General features: G+C 55.7%; 1 protein-coding gene across 4 annotated transcripts; it reads left to right on the top strand.

The window, feature by feature from the left end:
- The first annotated feature begins 1,227 nt into the window (after positions 1-1,227).
- HEMK1 (HemK methyltransferase 1, mitochondrial release factors N(5)-glutamine) lies at positions 1,228-11,252 on the top strand. Of its 4 annotated transcripts, none has more exons than XM_080810724.1 (12): positions 1,228-1,303; positions 2,091-2,235; positions 2,366-2,742; positions 3,033-3,124; positions 3,441-3,534; positions 7,581-7,715; positions 8,049-8,113; positions 8,386-8,435; positions 9,368-9,476; positions 10,303-10,398; positions 10,546-10,659; positions 10,816-11,252. In XM_080810724.1, exons 3-12 carry the CDS (start codon positions 2,515-2,517, stop codon positions 10,907-10,909), a joined length of 1,077 nt encoding a protein of 358 aa, XP_080666850.1. In that variant the 5' UTR covers positions 1,228-1,303; positions 2,091-2,235; positions 2,366-2,514; the 3' UTR covers positions 10,910-11,252. The 4 variants fall into 4 exon arrangements, with proteins under 4 accessions (XP_080666850.1, XP_080666852.1, XP_080666853.1 ...); XM_080810726.1 differs by having other exon boundaries at positions 1,230-1,303; positions 2,366-2,704; XM_080810727.1 differs by having other exon boundaries at positions 1,246-1,303; positions 2,366-2,704; positions 3,367-3,534.
- Positions 11,253-17,658: the final 6,406 nt, after the last annotated feature.

Here is a 17,658-nt window from a genome sequence, read left to right as displayed (position 1 = left end):
CCAAAATGCAGCCGGACGCTGGACGCTCCAGGAGAGCACTGGACTGGGAGTCTTTGGACTTGCGTTGAACTCTGGCTCGCCCCTTTACTGCTTTGTGACCTAGCGAGATGTTCCTCTCCCTGGGGCTCGGCTTCCTGTTCAGATGGGCTCTACTGAGAGGGCTCTTGGTGAACTACACCCACCCTGGGCTTGAAATGGGGTAGCTTAGTGCAGAGAAGTTGGGAGCTGTTGGTATTATTGGAGAGCTATTATTATTGAGCAGCCTGACACAGGTAAGACTACATATACCCCTCACAACAGCCTCCAGCTACGGCATGATCATCTCAGGGGATACCTTCAGATACCTTCTAATCCTAGGGTTTTCAAAGGAATTTACGGGGATCACCCCTGAAGCTTTGGTTACGAACGCAGATCCCCCGCGGCTCCCCCTGGTATGGGACCGAGTCTGGGACTGAGTCCGGGAAACTGCATAGCTGATTATTAGTTAACAGTAGATTCTGGTGAGGGAGGGCATCGGCAGGCCACACTTTGTGGGACACTGCTACGAATTTTGTACGAGGAGCAACTGAGGCCCACAGAGTGATCTGGCAATAGTCAGAATTCGAACCCAGTTCTCCTGTGTCCAGTTTCGAGCCCCCTGCTCTAAACCCTAAAACCCGGGAGCAAAAGGTCAAGAGGGGTCCTGGGGTCCGGTGACTACCTGGCCCCCATCGCGGCTCGGGCCACTTCCTCGGCCAAGTCCTGGACACCGGGCGCCGCCCCCAAATTGCTACCCGCCGAACACTGGAATCCTTCCACGTGCTGCTTGGCCGGCCTAGAGGCTACGCTAGACCACGCCCCTGGATCTCGCGCCCCAATTCTCAACCTCCGAGCCGGCTGGTGACACGCCCCCGCTCAGACTGACAACACACCAATGCGGCCGGGCACCCAAAAGCCAGCTCCGAGTAGTCGTCGCGGGCTGGAGCCATGTCCCTTCCGTGACCTTCAGGAAGAATCGAGGATCCTGGCTCCCAGGGAACAACCTTCCACACATCCACGCACTCCCCCGCCCGTGGGGCTGCGGGCGTAACCAGCTCGGCTTTCACAGCCTACCCAGCAGCCCGCTGGGAAGCCCGCAGGCTCTTCCCGAGTGGAACCCAGGAGCTCTAGGAACCCTGGAACTGGGTGTGGGAGCGGTCCGCCCGAGCCCTTTCTCAGATGCGCCGACCCCGGAAGCAGGGCGTCCGAGGGAGCGCACCGCGGGTCACGCGTATCCGGTCGGTGTCTGCAGTTCGGCGGGCTGGCGGGGTGACTCTTCAGGCTGGTATGAGGAGAAATGGGAACCGGGAGGGGGTCTCCTGGCCTGCAACACCCCCGAGACCCCCGCCCCCCACCCCGCGTTATGTAGATGAGGAAACGCGCTTGGGGAGAGGCGACCTAGCTTGGGGCATTAACGATGCTTTGCAGAGCTGAGTGGGAAGCTGCGCCCCTGGCTTGTGGACAGAGCCGCCTCGAGTCCGGAGGACCTGGGTTTGTGTCCTGCCTGGGACAGACAGGTCTAGCTAGGTGATTTTAGGCAGGTCTGGGTAGGTGATTTTAGGCAAGTCCCTTTCCTCTTGGAGCCTCCTTTCCCTCCCAGCTTGTCTTTGAAGATGTGACACCTAGCCGGTGCTCAGTACATGCTGGTTTGGACCTTGATCTGTGCGAAGGGACATTTTAAAGGGACTACTTTAAACCTTCTGTTAAACCTTGTTTGTGACAACTTAAATATAAAGTTAACAAAAATTGTCAGTTTTTTTTTTTTTTTTTTTTTTACCGGGCAATTTATGCTGACCTTTAGGATTATGAGGTCAAATGGGGGTGGGGAGGGAGAGTTTTAGCATACAGATCAGTCACAGCATGTCAAAAGCAAAGCCCCCAAGCAAAGGCAGCCTCCTCTGTCTTGTAATGTTAGTTAAGATCATGTAACACAGAGTCCCTTCTGTGTGTTGAGCTGACTCCCAGGCACTTGATATTCATTGTCTAATGTACTGCTTGCTGTAGAGTCGGTGTTATTTTCCCCATTTCATGGAGGAGGACGCTAGAACTTAGAAATGATGATTTTTCCCAAGGTCACACACGCTGAGATGGAACAGATCTGTTCAACCCTCAAGCCTGGGCCCAGACGCATCGCCAGGGACTGAGCTTTGCATTCAGCCCACTTCAGCTAAAAACATGAAGAAAACATAACTGGTCAAGACAAGAAGAATCAAAAAGGTGGGCGAGGGTCCAAAATGGAGTTAAGGAGGTAGCAGAGCAAGAGCATATCCTCTCTCAGGCAGCAGGTCAGAGGGGAGTGGGTCACACAATGCTCAACTGCTCTCCTGGTTCTCCTTCCTCTCCCAAGGTGGCAGTCACATCCGGACCAGAGTCACCTTGAGGAGCCAGAGCCCGTGACCATCTCCACCTGGTTGGAGCCTGTGCTTGTCTTTAGCAGCTGACATCACGAGGAAGATTAAGGGAACTGGGAACTCTGAGGAGAGTCTTTCCCAGAGAATGGAGCTTGGGGGCCGAATTCTCTGGGCCTTTCTGTCTGGCCCCGGGAGGAGGGGAGGCACCAGGGGCTGGCCCTTCAGCTCATGGCAACCCCATCTGCCTCTAGCTGGGTCGTTGAATGCCACAGAGCTGGTCAGCCACTGGACTGCCATCTTTGAGAAGAGGGGCATCCCTGAGGCCCAGGCATCCAGTGAGTACATCGTGGCTCATGTCCTTGGAGCCAAAACAGTTAAGTGCAGTGTTGTCAAGAGGGGAGAAGAGCAGGGTGGGAGAACCCTGGGGAATAACAGCCAGGCTTATCTGCCCCACAGAGAGTGCTGAGCTGAGAGTGATGGGAATTTTCTGAAGGAATGTCTTAGGTAGATAATTTATTCATCTAATGAACTGTTATAGTATGTATCAGGCAGTAGGGGATCAGGGATGACCGAGATGGCCAGTGTTGGGCCCACAGTGTCCACATAAACCTGGGTCAGGCCCCTAGATCAGGGAGCCAGATACTCACATTCTCTGTGGGGCAGTTTCAGAGCCTGAGACCAGTACTTTGCACCCAGCCCCTGACCCCTCGGCAGCTACAGTGCGTCCATGAGCTGAGTAGCCTCCGACTGCAAAGGTGAGTACCCATGGGCCAGACTTGAGGGCTCTATGTGGCGAATAGCCCGATTAATTCATGGTCAGGAAGGAGGAAAGTATCTAAGGACTGGGGAGTATCTAAGGATTGTTGGTATGAGGTTTTGATGAGAGGGAGAGCACGTGAGTAGAAAGGAAGAAAGGAGGGAGGGAAGGCCTTGGCTTGGCTCAGAGTCCTGGGGCACAGGAGGCATGACCCTACCTGACATTTTTGGTATTCCCCAGTGGTATCTCTCAACTCAGTCATGGTCCTGTTGGTCCGGGCTCTGTCACTGATCACCCAGCTGCCCCCTCTGCAGGATGCCTGTGCAGTACATCCTCGGGGAGTGGGACTTTCAAGGGCTCTGTCTGAAGATGGCCCCCCCAGTGTTCATCCCTCGCCCGGAAACAGAGGTAGGTGTGCCACCAGGACAGGGCAGGATGGAGATGAGAGCAGGATTTAGGGCACCTGTCTTGCCCCAGACTTCCTCCAGGGGGCGCTGGGATCCCATGTTTGGTTCTCAGAGTCCTTGCTCTTCCTTACTGGTGTCTCCTGGTTGGCTAGGTAGGTGGGGCCAAGAATGCAGGGGTCTCCTGCTGGCCTCCTTGACTGTCCTCATGGCCCAGGCCACTGCCCCAGTATGCAGGCCTGGCCTACCCAATCCATGGGGGAATAAAATGCCCTCCTCCTTGTCAGGAGGCATGGGTGAAGTGGATAGAGTTTCAGCTGGACACCCGGAAGCCTGGTACAGCTATGTGACCTCAAGTCAGTGTACTTTCTGGGCCTGGATGATAAGAGGGCTGGGCCTCCAGACTAGGGAGGAGATCTGTGAATTGGGGTTCCTCTTAGATCTACTGTCTGGTCAGGTAATTACCTGTGGTCTCTCAAATTACTAGGACTAGGGATTGTGTGGCCCCAGCATGCTGTCCCTGGGTGAGGCACTCCTATTCTGGGAGAGATGCTTTCTGTGGCCCTTCTTGGGCTTCCTCCTAACCTTGTAGGGAGCGAGAGAGAGCAGAGCAGGTGGATGGAACTGTGTGGGGGCTGATGGACAAGCTGGAGGGTACCGAATTCTGAGGAGGGGTGTTTCTCAAAAGGTACTCAGGCATACGACCATTCTTGGGAAAGATGAGACTTCATTTACCCGCCCAAACAGGGACTCAGAGCCCCTCCTCACCTTCTTAGCCTCTCCCCCCCAGCTGAGAAACCCTCTGGCCCCATTCACTTCCCCATCATGTGGTTGAGAAGCCAGGTCCTCGCCTTACAGCCCAATGTTGGGAGGGACAGTAGGGAATCTGAGAACTTCCTGAAGTCACAGGGCTGCCAAGGGGAGGAGCATGGGGGCAGCCTTTGGGCTTTCTGACTCTGGGTCCGGGCCCCACACCTCCCATGGGGCTACACCATCTGAGATTGGACAAGCTGGAACAGGGAGCAGGATGTAGCCTGCCACCTGAGGCCTCTTGGGAGGCCACCCCGTGTCTTCCCCAAGCCTGTGACCTTGACTGGGAGGTCACTTACTGCCTCCTGAGGCTGCCAAGGGTCAGGGCATGGGAAGGAGGCAACCATGATGACCTTTGAGTCCCCTCAGAGCTGACCTGGCACCAGCCATATGCTCCAGAATTCTAAATGTCCGGTGTGGACTTCCGGCTCCCATATGGGGCCTCCCCCACCATTCCTGTGTGGGTCTGGGCCAGGAGAGCAGCTCTGCTGTAAGCGGGGGAGGGAAGACGGGGGGAGGCTGTGGTTGGGAGGCTAGGTCCTCACCTCACTGTACAGACGTTTCTGAGAACTTGCCAGGTTTGCCCCAATGTGAAGCCGCATGGGGGTGCTTTACCAAGAACTTGAGAGGACGTGGCCTGTGGCAGGGAGTAGGGAGAATGGGGGCAGGGGAGAGATCTTGGTGCCTGTGTTCTTTCCATCCATTGCAGGGCCATTTCTGACAACGGGGGCCGAAGTCAGAAATGTGAAACTGTAGGTGGTGTGTGGCCCAATGAGTTGGGCTTTCCCTGTGGGTGGCAAAGTGGCTCAGTCCTCAGCCTGGCAGTGTGTATGGTGGGAAAGCCAAGGCTGGGAGTGTGAGCCATTCCTATCCAGCCTAGCGAGTTGAGGCTTTGGGGGTGTAGGAGGCTCAGTGCCTTGTCTGTGATTGACTCAAGGGAGGCAATGCCACCCTTCTTGGGCTTCCCACCCAGAGCATCCTAATGGAGGGTGCTGGCATCACTCATGTCCTCCTGAGGCCTGGGCCGACCTCTTAAGAGGGTATGGGGTCCTGTTGAGACAGTAGCTCTAGCAGAGCCAAAAGCTGCCTGTTTCCCACACACACCCCCCAATCCCCATCCCATCATGCTTTTGGATTCTTCCCTTACTTACCTGGAAGAGGTGCCTGGGGTCTCTGACCAGTTGGCTTTCAGCCTCCCCTAAAGAGCCACCGATTTCAGGCTGATAGAGGCTGGAGGCTCTTCACTTGGTGAGGAGGAGAGTTTCTGGACTTTTATGGGTGGTCTCTACCCTTAGACCCCAGGTGGTCCCATAGCCAAGAGGATTCTCAAGTGGTCTGGACTGTAACGGAGGGGTTAGAGGACACTGGTGGCGGTGGGGGCCCAGTCTGTCAGCGTCACAACATCACCGGGGTGTTGTTCATATATATGGTATGTGTCTCTCAGGTCAAGGGTGTTTCTGAGGAGGCTAGCCAAGAGGTCATTTCCAACCAGAGTAGCTCTGTCTGTGGCCAGGAAACCAGGAGAGGCTCACAGCCCTGACAAGTCCCAGCTATCTGAACAACCATTCAGTACATGGCCTCAGCGCTGAGACCACAGTCCCCGCCCTAGCCCTAGGCTGCTTGTGCTATGTCAGTCCCAATGTGGAGGGTCCAGATTGCCATAGGCGCCCTTCCAGTCTCCAGCTGTGACTGGTACAGGCCTGGAGGGAGCAGAGGGGAGGAACAGAAAAGGGTGGACCCACTGGCCAAGTTCTACCTGCCTTGAACTTGCTGCCCTGGAGCCAGGTGAGCTCTCTGCTCTGGGGATTGGGGGACTTGGAAGAATGAAATCCCTTTTGGGATTCAGCACTGAGGAACTTCTATGGAAAATGGGTCTGAATGATCTGGAGCCACTGAGCCTGACTATTGACGTTGGAGATCTGAGGGGACCTGGTGGGGGGTCTGAGACTCAGAGGGTGGCTTCCCAGAACTGCTGAGAGCTTGCCAAACCCTTGGGAAGCAGCCAAGAGGCCACCTGAGGATCAGGGCTTGCCTCTGGGACATACTGTGATGGGTTAGATCCCTGGTCTTCCCATCATGGAGACTTCAGTCTTGTGGGAGAGGTAAACCTCATCCTAGACTTCAGACTCATGGTGAGGAGATCCATGAGAGAGAGCCTGGCAGGGGGTCAGGAAACCTTTCTGGAGGGAGTGGACCTCTTTATAGATGAGGGAAACTGACCCCTCTGCCCATGCCTGGGATCCCAGGAGTCCCAATTAGGGTGACTCTCCTAAGGGCTACCTTTGAGAAGAAAGCACACTGCCCTTCCCCGGCTCCATGCCTGGCTACTTGGTCCCTCACTCCACTGCTCATTAGAACCAGTTGGCTTCTGGGTGGCAGCAGCCTTCCACTCTTACCTCTACCCCCTGTTGGCTTCCATACACAGTCCCTGCAGGTGGCAGATGGTGGACAAAACTTGAAAGCCTCTTGTTCCCAAACTGACATTGTCTACAAGTGTCCCCCGGCCCCCAAGTGGGTGCAGTCAGGCACTTCCCATCACATCGTGCCCACTTACCCTATGCCCTGTGTATACTGTAGCCCCTTCAGATATGAAGCTCAGGGAGGACTGTGTTTTCCGTACTGTGCCTAACCCCTGTGAAGGGAATTCCCTGTCCTTTTGGCCTGGGAACCTCCCTGGGACCGTCCTAAGTTCAGCTCTGCGGAGAAGCTGGGGACACTCCGGCTCCTGATAATAGCCACCGTGGGCTGTAAGTTGGGATCCAGGAGGGGCCTTGGCTTCCTCAGTGGCTGGTTGTGAGGCTCCAACAGATTAATGGAGAGAAAGCTCTGGAAGCAGGGCCAAGCACAGAGGAAGTGGCCAGGGACCATCAGGTACGGTTCTTAGTATTGCCATGAGCCCAGAACGGGAGGCTGTCTGTCAAGGGCCAAGCTGGGGTTTATTTAACACTTACCACGTACTGGGAATGGGTTCCGTGTTTCAGGAATGTGGTTCTGTGGTTTCATGAATGTGCCACCCCGACGAGGCTGGTTATTGTCAGCTGCTCACTTTTACAGATGGGGAATCTGAAGCAGGGAGAGGCAGAGTGACCTGCCCATGGCCTGACATGAAGGTGGCTTCAGCCGCCCCCAACCCCTATGCCCCACCTTCACACAGAGGCTAACCATGCTTGAGCTTCTGTGCCAAGACCCCCAGGGGGGCCGGGGGGCCCTAACTCTGATTCCGACCCCTCTGTCTCATAGGAGCTGGTTGAATGGGTGCTGGAGGAGGTGGCCCGGAGCCCCTGTGCGGTGGGAGCCCGAGGTGGCCCCCTCATTCTGGAGGTGGGCTGCGGATCGGGAGCTATTGCCCTCAGCCTGCTGAGTCAGCTTCCCCAGGTGAGCCCCCTTGGTATCCCAGTGCGCCATCCTGAATGGACTGGGACTGCCACTCATTGTCCCTCCCACTGACCCTCCCCCACTCATCTCTGCTAGAAGCATTTGAGGGGAGATGTCCAGATGTGGGAGGACGGGACTGCCCCCAGCCCATCACAGCCACAGCCTCTGATTCCCGTCCCCTTCTCTCTGGCCACACCCTGGCTACAAAGAGGGAGCAGCTGTTGGGTATTTCCCTTTCTCTCTGGTAGAGGGATGGAGGAGGGTTCTGGTCTCCAAGCTTGGCTTCTCTGGGCACCTTGCCTCCTGCGTAACCTTCGTTTGTTCTTGGGGCAGAGCCGAGTCATTGCGGTGGATAAGGGAGAAGCTGCCATCTGCCTGACCCAGGAGAATGCTCAGAGGTAGGTGGGCAGGGGGACAAAGGGGCAGGTTTGGGGAAGTCCAACTTTGAGGCCTGATCTCAATCCCTGTTTAGATATCATACTCACTGATACCTGCTTTCCACTCTGAAGAAAGGGACGGTGGGGCCGGGTGGCCTGGCGTGGTTCCCACAGGGTTATGAAGGACAGTGGACACCAGAGATCTATCAGTGCAAGAAGGGTTTATTCTCATAGTCCTGGTAGCCACAGACGGGAGTCTCCCCTGTACTCACCCCCACTTCCCATCTCTCCAGGCTGCAGTTGCTGGACAGAATTCGGATCGTCCCCCTCGATGTAACCTTAGGTATCTTCCCTACTGATCTTCCTTGGGGTGGGGACCCTAAGCACAGGTGCTGCGAGATAGATGGGTGCTCTGCAGAGATGGAAGGAGGGCTTCCCCACCATTCATTCATACATGCCCACGTGCATGCACACATGCACACACACGGGGGTTCTCAGACCAAGGCAAGCCCCTGTTGCCTCGTGAATTGACCTGACCCATGCAGGGACTGGCCATAGGGTCTTTCTTACTTTCTGAACCCCCCATAACTAAGGAGTTTTTAACTAGGGCTTGTTTATTGTCAGGAGATAAGCAGAAGCTCAAGAGAAAGCCTTTAGGACAAAATAGTTTAATACTTATGTACTTGCCTGCCTTGCCCTTGTCTGGCCCAGGAATGGTTTGGCTCAGCCACACCTTTGCAGAGTGTCCTTGGCTTCTGGCTCTGATTCTGGCTGTGTTACGTATCCACATGGTCTTTGAGCCTTATATACGTCCTCCCTAGAGTGTGGTACACCTGGTGTAGTGCATGGCACCTGGACGGAACCAGGAAACAGAGTTGCCAGGAATTGACTGATGGAAACCAGCTATGCCCTCCATATACTCAGTCCATGTTGGCTAGGAGGCAGTGGACAACAGGACCAGTGGGGCTGCAGAAGACAGAGGCCCTTGCTTTGCGCAAGCAATCAGAGAGGGCTTCCTGAAGGTGGAGGTTTTTGAGGAGTTTTTTGACAGGAAGAAGAGAGGGCAGGGATACTCTAGGTGAGGAGGGGCCATCTCAGAATATACACGCTCCAGAGCAGTCTACTGGCTGGGGGCCCTGGGCACTAATTTGCAAGCCTGGGTTATCAGGTCCAGAGATGGGCCCAGGGTCTGGCTTGGGGAGGGGGACTACCCAAGGGACATGGTTGCAGGTAGAGCTACCACCCATTCCCTGCTTGTGTTCCCTTTGACTGTAGAGGGGAGCTGGGCACACCTCCTGTCCTGGGGCCCTGTGGACCTGGTCGTCAGCAACCCTCCCTACATCTTCCACCAGGACATGGAGCAGCTGGCCCCTGAGATCCGCAGGTGCAGGGTGTGTTGGGAGGGAGGCCGGGCCCGAGAGGGCCTAGTGGGATGTGACTGTCCTGGGGAGGTACAGAGAGGGAGAAGGAACTGAAAGGGGCAGCGATGTTGAAAGAGAGGCTCATTTTGGAGCCCACAGACCTGCTTGATTCAGCTTCTGCCTTCCCACTGAAGACTACTGGATAATCTCTGAGCCTCATTTCTGAGCTTTGAAAGGGGAGTAGTAGACCTTTGCAGGGCCATGGGGAGGACCTAGCAGACTCACATACCAGATGTGATCAGGAGTACATAGTAGGTGCTCAGATGGGCATATCATCATTATACAGAAGATTGAGGCCTGGAGAAGAAAGGTGCCTGGTCAAGGTCAAGCGGGGCTTAGCATGAAAGCTGGGACCAAGACCCTACCCCAAGCTTTGCACTGAGCCATCCTATTCTCAAACAGGGGCTGAGAACCAGGGGTAGCCCAGGAGTCCTTGGACAAGGCAGTGGTAATGTGGGTCAGGGTGCTGATTCCTCTTTTTTAGGTTCTCAGGAGTATTCTGGGCCAGCTCCAGGCCTCCCCAGAGCAAGCATAGGAGCAGCCTTCTTGTGGGGAGACCCTCATACCCTGCTATCAGTCAGTGGGGTTCACTGAGCAGCCCAGCACTACCTGGTGGGGTGCTGCCTGTAGGAGGTAGGAGACTCAGAGCTGCCATCTGGGGGCCTCCTCTTCTGGGCCCTCAGGTTTTCTGAAGCTGAGAGTGTAAGTTCCACACGGCCCCTTTGTGGAGGGCCCTGCTCAGCTCTTCCACACTCTTCAGAGGCTCACCTCCCTCTGTTTCCCCTTCAGCTATGAAGACTCACTAGCCCTGGACGGTGGGGAGGAGGGCATGGACATCATTACCCAGATCTTGGCCCTGGCACCTTGGCTCCTGAAGGACTCTGGGTATGGATAGGGCGGGTCTCCTGGGTCTGTTCCAGTGTGTACTGGGCCTGCCCTAACATTCTTACCCCACCTCTCCCAGCCCAGGCAATGCAGAAGGACAGGTCCCAACCCTGCCTGGTTAAGCCGACACATTTCTCTCCTGTGTAGGAGCGTCTTCTTAGAAGTGGACCCAAGACACCCAGAGCTTGTTGGCAGCTGGCTTCAGAGCCGGCCTGACCTATCCCTTGATCTTGCGGCTGTGCGCAGGGACTTCTGTGGGAGGTGAGCTCTCCCCACCCCACCTTACCCCAACTGCCACACTGATCTTTCTACCCAGGACATCCACAGCTCTGGCTGTAGGAAGAGTGTGCTGTTTCCACTTTCTGTTCATCTCCTGGGACCCAGGCAATAATTGGCCTCTTGCCCCTGTTTCCTTAGGCCCCGGTTCCTGCATATCCGGAGGTCTGGGCCACAGTGTGGCTGCCCTGTGGATGCCTGGGCAGGGCCCCTGCCTGTCAGAGTGCCTGGCTGATCGTTCTTCCTGGAATGCTACTTGGAGGGAGGTGATGGTACCTTCTAAAACCCAGACGCTTACGACATTTCTCATGGTTCTGTGATTCTACATTTCTGTATGTTCTGTATTTCTAGAAGACTTGGAGGTAGAAGTGAGGGTGAGGATGTCCTTCCTGGGGTGGCAGAGAACCAGGGCACCCATAGTTTGGCCCAGAGCTGAGCAGATCCAAGTTCCTGGTCTGGTTCCATCACATCAGTATGGCCAAGGGCAGGTTACTCAGTGTGTCTGTGGGTGGAATTGCCTTGGGGATGTTGGGAGATAGGGCCAATAAAAGGTCAAGAGACCAATAAGTAGTGATCTAATGTTTTGTTACTGTGATTTGTGGGTCGCCTGATCACTCATTCCCAGGCAGTGCTGGGGGTAAGAGCCTCCTCCTGCAGGTCTGGCCATGAGTCTCCCACCTAGTGGGGGTGTGGGAGCATGGTGTGGAGAAAGGCACAGGGGTGCTCCTCCTGGTCTTGGATGCCAGGAGGCTCGGCACCGAGCAGCTCACTCCTGGGGATTGACTAGTCCTCCACTGCCCTGGGTGTGCTCCCACACACTTCCCTGACTGGGCCTAGGCTCTGAGCACAGGAACGTCATCTGAGCTTCAGCTCAGAACTGGTTGCCTGCTTGCTGGAGGGGAGTAGGTGGGGGCTGCGCTGTTCTGGTATCACATGTCCACACTGATTTAACGGAAGGCTTGTGTTAGTGAGGAGTGAGCAGGGTTTATGTTTACTTTTTATTCTCGTAGCTTCTGGCTAAAACATTCCTTCCAAATTGGCCTTGGAGTTTCAGATAGCCCCTCTGTCCCTGGTTGGGGCTGGGGAGAGCGAGAAGCCTGGAAGAGTGGGCACCCGCTTGTGACCTCCACCCCAGCTCTTGTCTGTGCAGACCTGTGGCTGCCAGGAGGCCTAGAAGCCCAGCCCACCTGTCCGTAGCAGCAGGAAACCTCCAGGTTGGCAGGTACTAGTGTGACCGTGCATCACGTTGTGTCCAGAGGAATGTGGCATACCGAACTGGCTCACCCCACTAGCACTTCCAAGGGCCTGAGCTGGTGGCGCAGCAGCCAGAGGCAGTGTGGTTTAGTGGGCGGCCTCATTTGCTAGGGCCGGGCTGCTGGGTTCTAGGGCTGTCTTCCCACTGGGACCTCAGGTAGCTCCCTTCCCTGCAAGAAGCTGGCTATCCTCTTTCCAGGGGCAGCACAAGGTAGCAGCCTCGTGTGAGAGTCAGCCAGGTGGCATCTGTCGCTGGCATCCAAAGGTTCGCTCTCTGCCAGGCCCTCCCCAGGAAAAGATGGGGCCTGCCTGATACCCTGTGCAGGGAGGTAGCCAGGTGGAGATGGGACGTTAGGTACCTGTCTTTGGGGGGTCTATACTGCTGGGGTCCTCCCTGGCTTGAATGATTCCCCCCCCCAACACACACACACACATACTGTGGCTGAGGCTCACATGTGCCTTAGCAGGGGCCACATGGTGGCTCCCAGGGCTCCTGTATCCTGCCCCGTATCCCAGCCCCAGCTGCATGGCCTCTGAGGAGGAGCAGAGACTCCCAGTCATGGCTGGCTGGAAGGAACCTGGGAGGGGGCTGTAGGGCACAGCCAGAGTGAGGCTCCCGGCTTTCAGAGCCCCTTGTGCTCTTAGACCTCTGCCTGTGTCGGGCCTTACCGCTATTGCCCTCTTCCTCCTGCCTGTGCCCTTCTGCTCTTGCTGTCTTGAGCAGCATCTCAGGGCAAGTGCCCTGAACCGGCAGTCTTTTGCCCCTTGTCCCACAGCCTGGGCCACTCCTCAGCCAGTGCTGGCTTCCCTGATGGTCTCACCCTCCTGGCCTCAGACCCATCACTGAGGAAAGGTCTTGGCCAACATGTGGATATGACACCTTAAGAGAACATTGTGAGGAGAGTAACAGTGTAGGGACAGCTGGGGTCACTGAAGCGGGAGCCACTTTTGGAGACAACCATTCCCAGAAAACCGTCAGGCCCCTCCTGTCCTTCCTCACAGGGCTTGAACGCCCTGCGGTCTAGGCCGTAATGGCTATGGCTCTGCCTGGGGAAAGCCAGGCTCACCTGCCATATTGTCCCACCTTCCTGGGGCCAGAGAAAGAGATGCATTGCCCCCTCTAACATGTGTCACAGAGCTGATGGTAGAGTCCAGGCTCTTCAGGCCCCTGAGGTCTTGAGGGATGTGCCTACTGCCCACCCAGCCTCCTTCAGCCAAGCCCTAAGCATGGCGGGGGCGTAGGAGTCCTTGACTGATGTTCTCGGAAAGCAGCTCCATCCCTTCTGCTGATAGTTGAGGAAACAGGCTCTGCCTCACAGTTGGATGCTTGTCCTAGCTGCCCAGCGTTTCTCCATGGGGGCCCATCTAGCTGCTCTGTTGAAATGTGTCCCCCAAACCCTTTCCCACCACCCACCTGGAGCTGGATCCTGGGCCATTAACTGCTGCCAATCCCAGCCCTAAACCCTTGGCTGTCTCCTCATGACTTGAGTGTGGTCGCCGTGTCCTGCAGAGTCCAGGTCTGAAGAGTTGGGGGAGGATGGCTGTGGGAAAGGCCCCGCAGACCCTTTCAAGGCCCTATCAGTGCTCTGAGTAAGCTTGCATCATAACAGTGGGTGCCACTGCTGAACAGGCTTGGAGAACTGCTTTAACGTTTTCAGACCAGCATGTCCTTCCCTGTCCACCTTTGGATTCTTTAGTCTGCTGCCCCAGACCGCAGCACCCCCCTGCAGAACTCTTAATCCCCTAAACACAACTCATTCCCTCACCAGCTGTGCCTTTTGTCAGGAGTGCCTTGCCCACCTCCACTAGTCCAAATGATCCCCTCCTTCAGGCTCCAACGGAAATGCCGCCTCCTCCAGAATACCCGCCCTGACCTCTCTGTTCTCCCCACCAGCCCCTAGCCCACATTTCTGCCAATACCAATAACATTCTGCCCCATCCATTTGAAAAACTCCCTCATCTCTATGTGTTTTCTAGAATGAAGCTGGGACTTCCTGTGTCACTCATGTCTGATCTGACGGCAGCGTTTGCGTATTCTGGCCAGTAGGGAGAAGGCACGAGGGCCCGGCCTCCCACCCCAGCTAGACAGCTGTGCCGGGAGAGCCACGGCCGCTAATGGGCTTGAGCGCACCTGATCTGTGCCCAGCCGCTGCGCCAGGAGTACAGGCTGTCCTTGGCGGCCCTAGGGACAGGCGCCAGCTTTCCTGGAGCTCTGGGCCCCAGCCAGCCCCCAGCCGGCATCTTGGCCTGAATAGCGGCCTGATCGACCATCACGAATAGAGTCCTGATCCTGGGTCAGCCCTCTGGATGGGGCTGGAAGGGGCTGGGCATTGGCAAAGCAACCCTCCCCATCCTGTGGCAGATTGAAAAATGGCCCCAAAGATGCCTGTGTCCTAAATCCCCCCCAACCCTCTGAATGGGTTACCTTACATGGCAAAAGGAACTTTGTGGGTGTGATTAAGTTAAGGATCTTGAGATGGAAAGATTAGCCTGGGTTATTCAAATGGGCTCAGTGTAATCAACAAGTGTGCATAGAAGAGTGGGGCCAGACTGTCCGTTAGAGGAGATGCGAGGTAGCAGAGGTCCCAGACAGCCGGAGAAAAGGGCCGGGAGCCAAGGAATGCAGACAGCCGCTAGACGCTGGCAAGGGCAACGAAATGGATTCTCCCCTAGAGCCTCAAGAAAGACTAGAATCCTGCCAATACCTTGATTTTTACCTAGTAAAACTAATTTTGGATTTCTGACATCCAGAACTGTCAAATTTGTGTTGTTTTCAGCCACCCGATGTGTGGTGATATGTTACTGAAGCGATAGGAAACTAATTCAGACTACGGCACCCGAAGTGAGGTGCTGCTTTAAAACATGCTTAAAAAGGGAAGTGGCTTTGGCAATGGGCAGGTGCTGGAGGAATTTTGCGGTGTGTGATAGATTGCCTTGAATACCTCTGCTCTGAGAGGCAGGGTGGATGGGGTGGGGAACTGTCCTCCATCTGGAGACCTAAGCTACCCAGGCCCCTTACCCACAGGTCTCACATGGGCTACAGCTGGCCTGAACAGCGAAGAGACTAGGATAGTGCTCTGGGTGGGCCCTGGAGAGGGTGACCTGGCACCAGGAGCAGCTAGAGAATGGGACTGCGATCAGGGGAGGGGAAGCGAGGCTGGTTTGCACAGTCCATCTCCAGTGGCCTTCAGAGAGGATCTCAGGGAATGGATCTGAGCCTGGTCCTGGCCCCTGTGGAGTCATGTGGCTAGCCAGCACCTCTTGAGTATGTGAGGATGAGCAGGGGCCCTGCCCTCTCTGGGCTGCAGGTACATCTGTGAAATGGGCATGGCAGTCCCTGACTTCAAGCTGATGGACCTGTAAGCTATGTGTAAGCTATGGAGGGCTTGGCTCCTTCCAGCCACCTGCAGGGCCCAGCTTCTACTACAGGCCTAGACTGGGCTCTGTGGCTCAGATAGAATTAAGTCATTCCTGGGATTTTCATCCTATGGTTCCCAGAGCTGAAATGACCAACTAGAGTCTTTGACCCTGTCCCTGTCTGGGCTAGGACCAAGACTCCACTCCTGATGAAGGGGACTCAGGGCCTCTGGAGACGCCATCCCACCTGGCCAAGGCCTGGGGCTCCTGAAGCCACAGCCCCAACTCAGGGGCCACAGGGAGAGCTACTGGAAGGCCAGACATGGGCTGGTGTGGCTCATGGCAGGTCTGAGACTGGATTCTCCTGATACGCTTTGGATGAAGCCCTGAGGGCCTGATAGTAATAGATGGGGTGGATTGTCCACTCCCTGATCCTCTTTCTAAACAGAAGGAAGGGGGTTACTTAGGGTCACAAAGCACTTGCCTCCTGACTCCTGGTGCAGTGCTCTCAGCCTCCCTTGCTGCCAAGGGCCTGGGGTCATTTACTTGGACGTTGTGGCTGTTTCATACAGCTCTTCAGGTAGCTCCTATGAAAACTCCTGATGGTAGCGCAACCATTGCCAAGGGGTTGGATGGAGGAGGGAGTGGCCTGGGCCACAGTGGGGCTCATGACTGACAGGAGCCTGGGGTGCCTGGAGCCACCATACACTGGGGCGTGGGGGAGTAGGGCCAGTCAGCTTAAGGGTGTGGAGTGCCCTCAGGACATCCCAGAGGCAGTGTTGGGCAATGGATGGGCGTCGGGAGATCCAGATGCAACCAGTGGGGGCAGAGTTCAGAGGCAGGCCTTGAAGTGAGCTTTGGAAGACCACTCTCCCATGCCTGAACATGGCCAGCAGCTGTAACCGGGCATCTCCATGTGCCAGCTGGTACCAGGTGCAGCACACCCTGGCGTCAGTCCTGTCCGCATGTCAGGAGTGGCTTCCTTGGTCGCTAGACAGGTGGAGAGACTAAGGCTTAAGTTGCCTAAAGTCACACAGCCAGGAAGGGGCCATGGTGGGGTTTGAACCCAGTCTGGTGTCCCAGCTGGGGGCCCGGTGTGGGGGCGTAGGGGGAGAGGGTGAGCAGGCCCTGGAGGCTGACCGCAGCCCAGGGCCTCAATTCCCAGAGAGGCTCCCATACCTGTGGGTAGGGGAGTGGCCAGGCTCACCTGGGCTACCAGGCAAAGGGGAAAGTGGCGAATTGTCCAGAAACCCCAGATGTAAAGCAAGCTTTCTTCCCTCCCAGCTGCATAGCTTTCACGCTAAGCAGGGGAGGAACTAGGTGAAGGGCCCTGAGTGCAGGGCAGGGGAGGGCAGTGAGAAGGGCTGCTACCTAAAGGGGACTGGTGTCCTCGGGCCGTGAGGTGGGGCTGACAGACCCCAGACTCTGCTTCTCGGCTGACAGGTGGGTGAGGAAAGTGAGTCCCCGCTCAGCAGGAGCGGGGTGAAGCCTGTTGTGGCAGATGAGACATTTTAGGTCCCCAGGCTGGGTGGTTCTGGAAGGAGGTGCCAGCTGGATGTGCCTACCACACTTGTTGAGGGTGTTGCACAGCTCAAGAACTGACTACAGGTCCCTGCCTCTGCCTGCACGGAAGTCCGCCTTCTCTCCCTTATTCCGCCCGGCCACTTGGAGCCATGGGGTTGGTTCTTTCAAACCAAGTTTCAGGTGGAACTCAAGTATGTATTTTTACAAAGATAAAAGTCATGTCTTAAACATAACTTTATTATTATTATTTTTAGAAGATTGATCTATTTGACAGAGAGAGAGAGGACAAGTCGGGGGAGGGACAGAGGGAGAAGCAGACTCCCTGCTGAGCAGAGAGCCACACGCAGGACTCCATCCCAGGACCCTGAGATCATGACCTGAGCTGAAGTCAGCTGCTTAACCGAATGAACCACCCAGGCGCCCCAAACATAAATTTATTTTTAAAGTTCACATTCTCAATATCTCAGCATAAAGTCCATCAAGAACAACAGTGACGGTGCCTGGGTGGCTCAGTCGCTTAAGCATCTGCCTTCAGCTCAGGTCATGGAGCCCGGAGTCAGACTCTTTGCTCAGCAGGGAGTCTGCTTCTCCTTCTCCCTCTGCCTGCTGCTCCCCTGCTTGTGCTTGCTTTCTATCAAATAAATAAATAAAATATTTTTAAAAAGAGCAGTGAACACACGTTTGAATTGGGGGCTGGGGTAGTCTTATGTCAGCCTCGGAGATCCGTTTCTTTCTGTGTTTGATTTTAGTGACACAGGACAAAATGACCCCCCAACTCTCACAGATAAGTGGTCACAAGTGTTGGCAGTGTTTCTGAAGGCTGCCTCGCAGTCTCTCATTCATAGGGAC

The sequence above is a fragment of the Martes martes genome (genome assembly GCF_963455335.1).
Source record: "Martes martes genome assembly, chromosome: 1".
In the NCBI taxonomy this organism is placed as follows: Eukaryota; Metazoa; Chordata; class Mammalia; order Carnivora; family Mustelidae; genus Martes; species Martes martes.
This window is presented reverse-complemented; position numbering and strand designations above follow the sequence as displayed.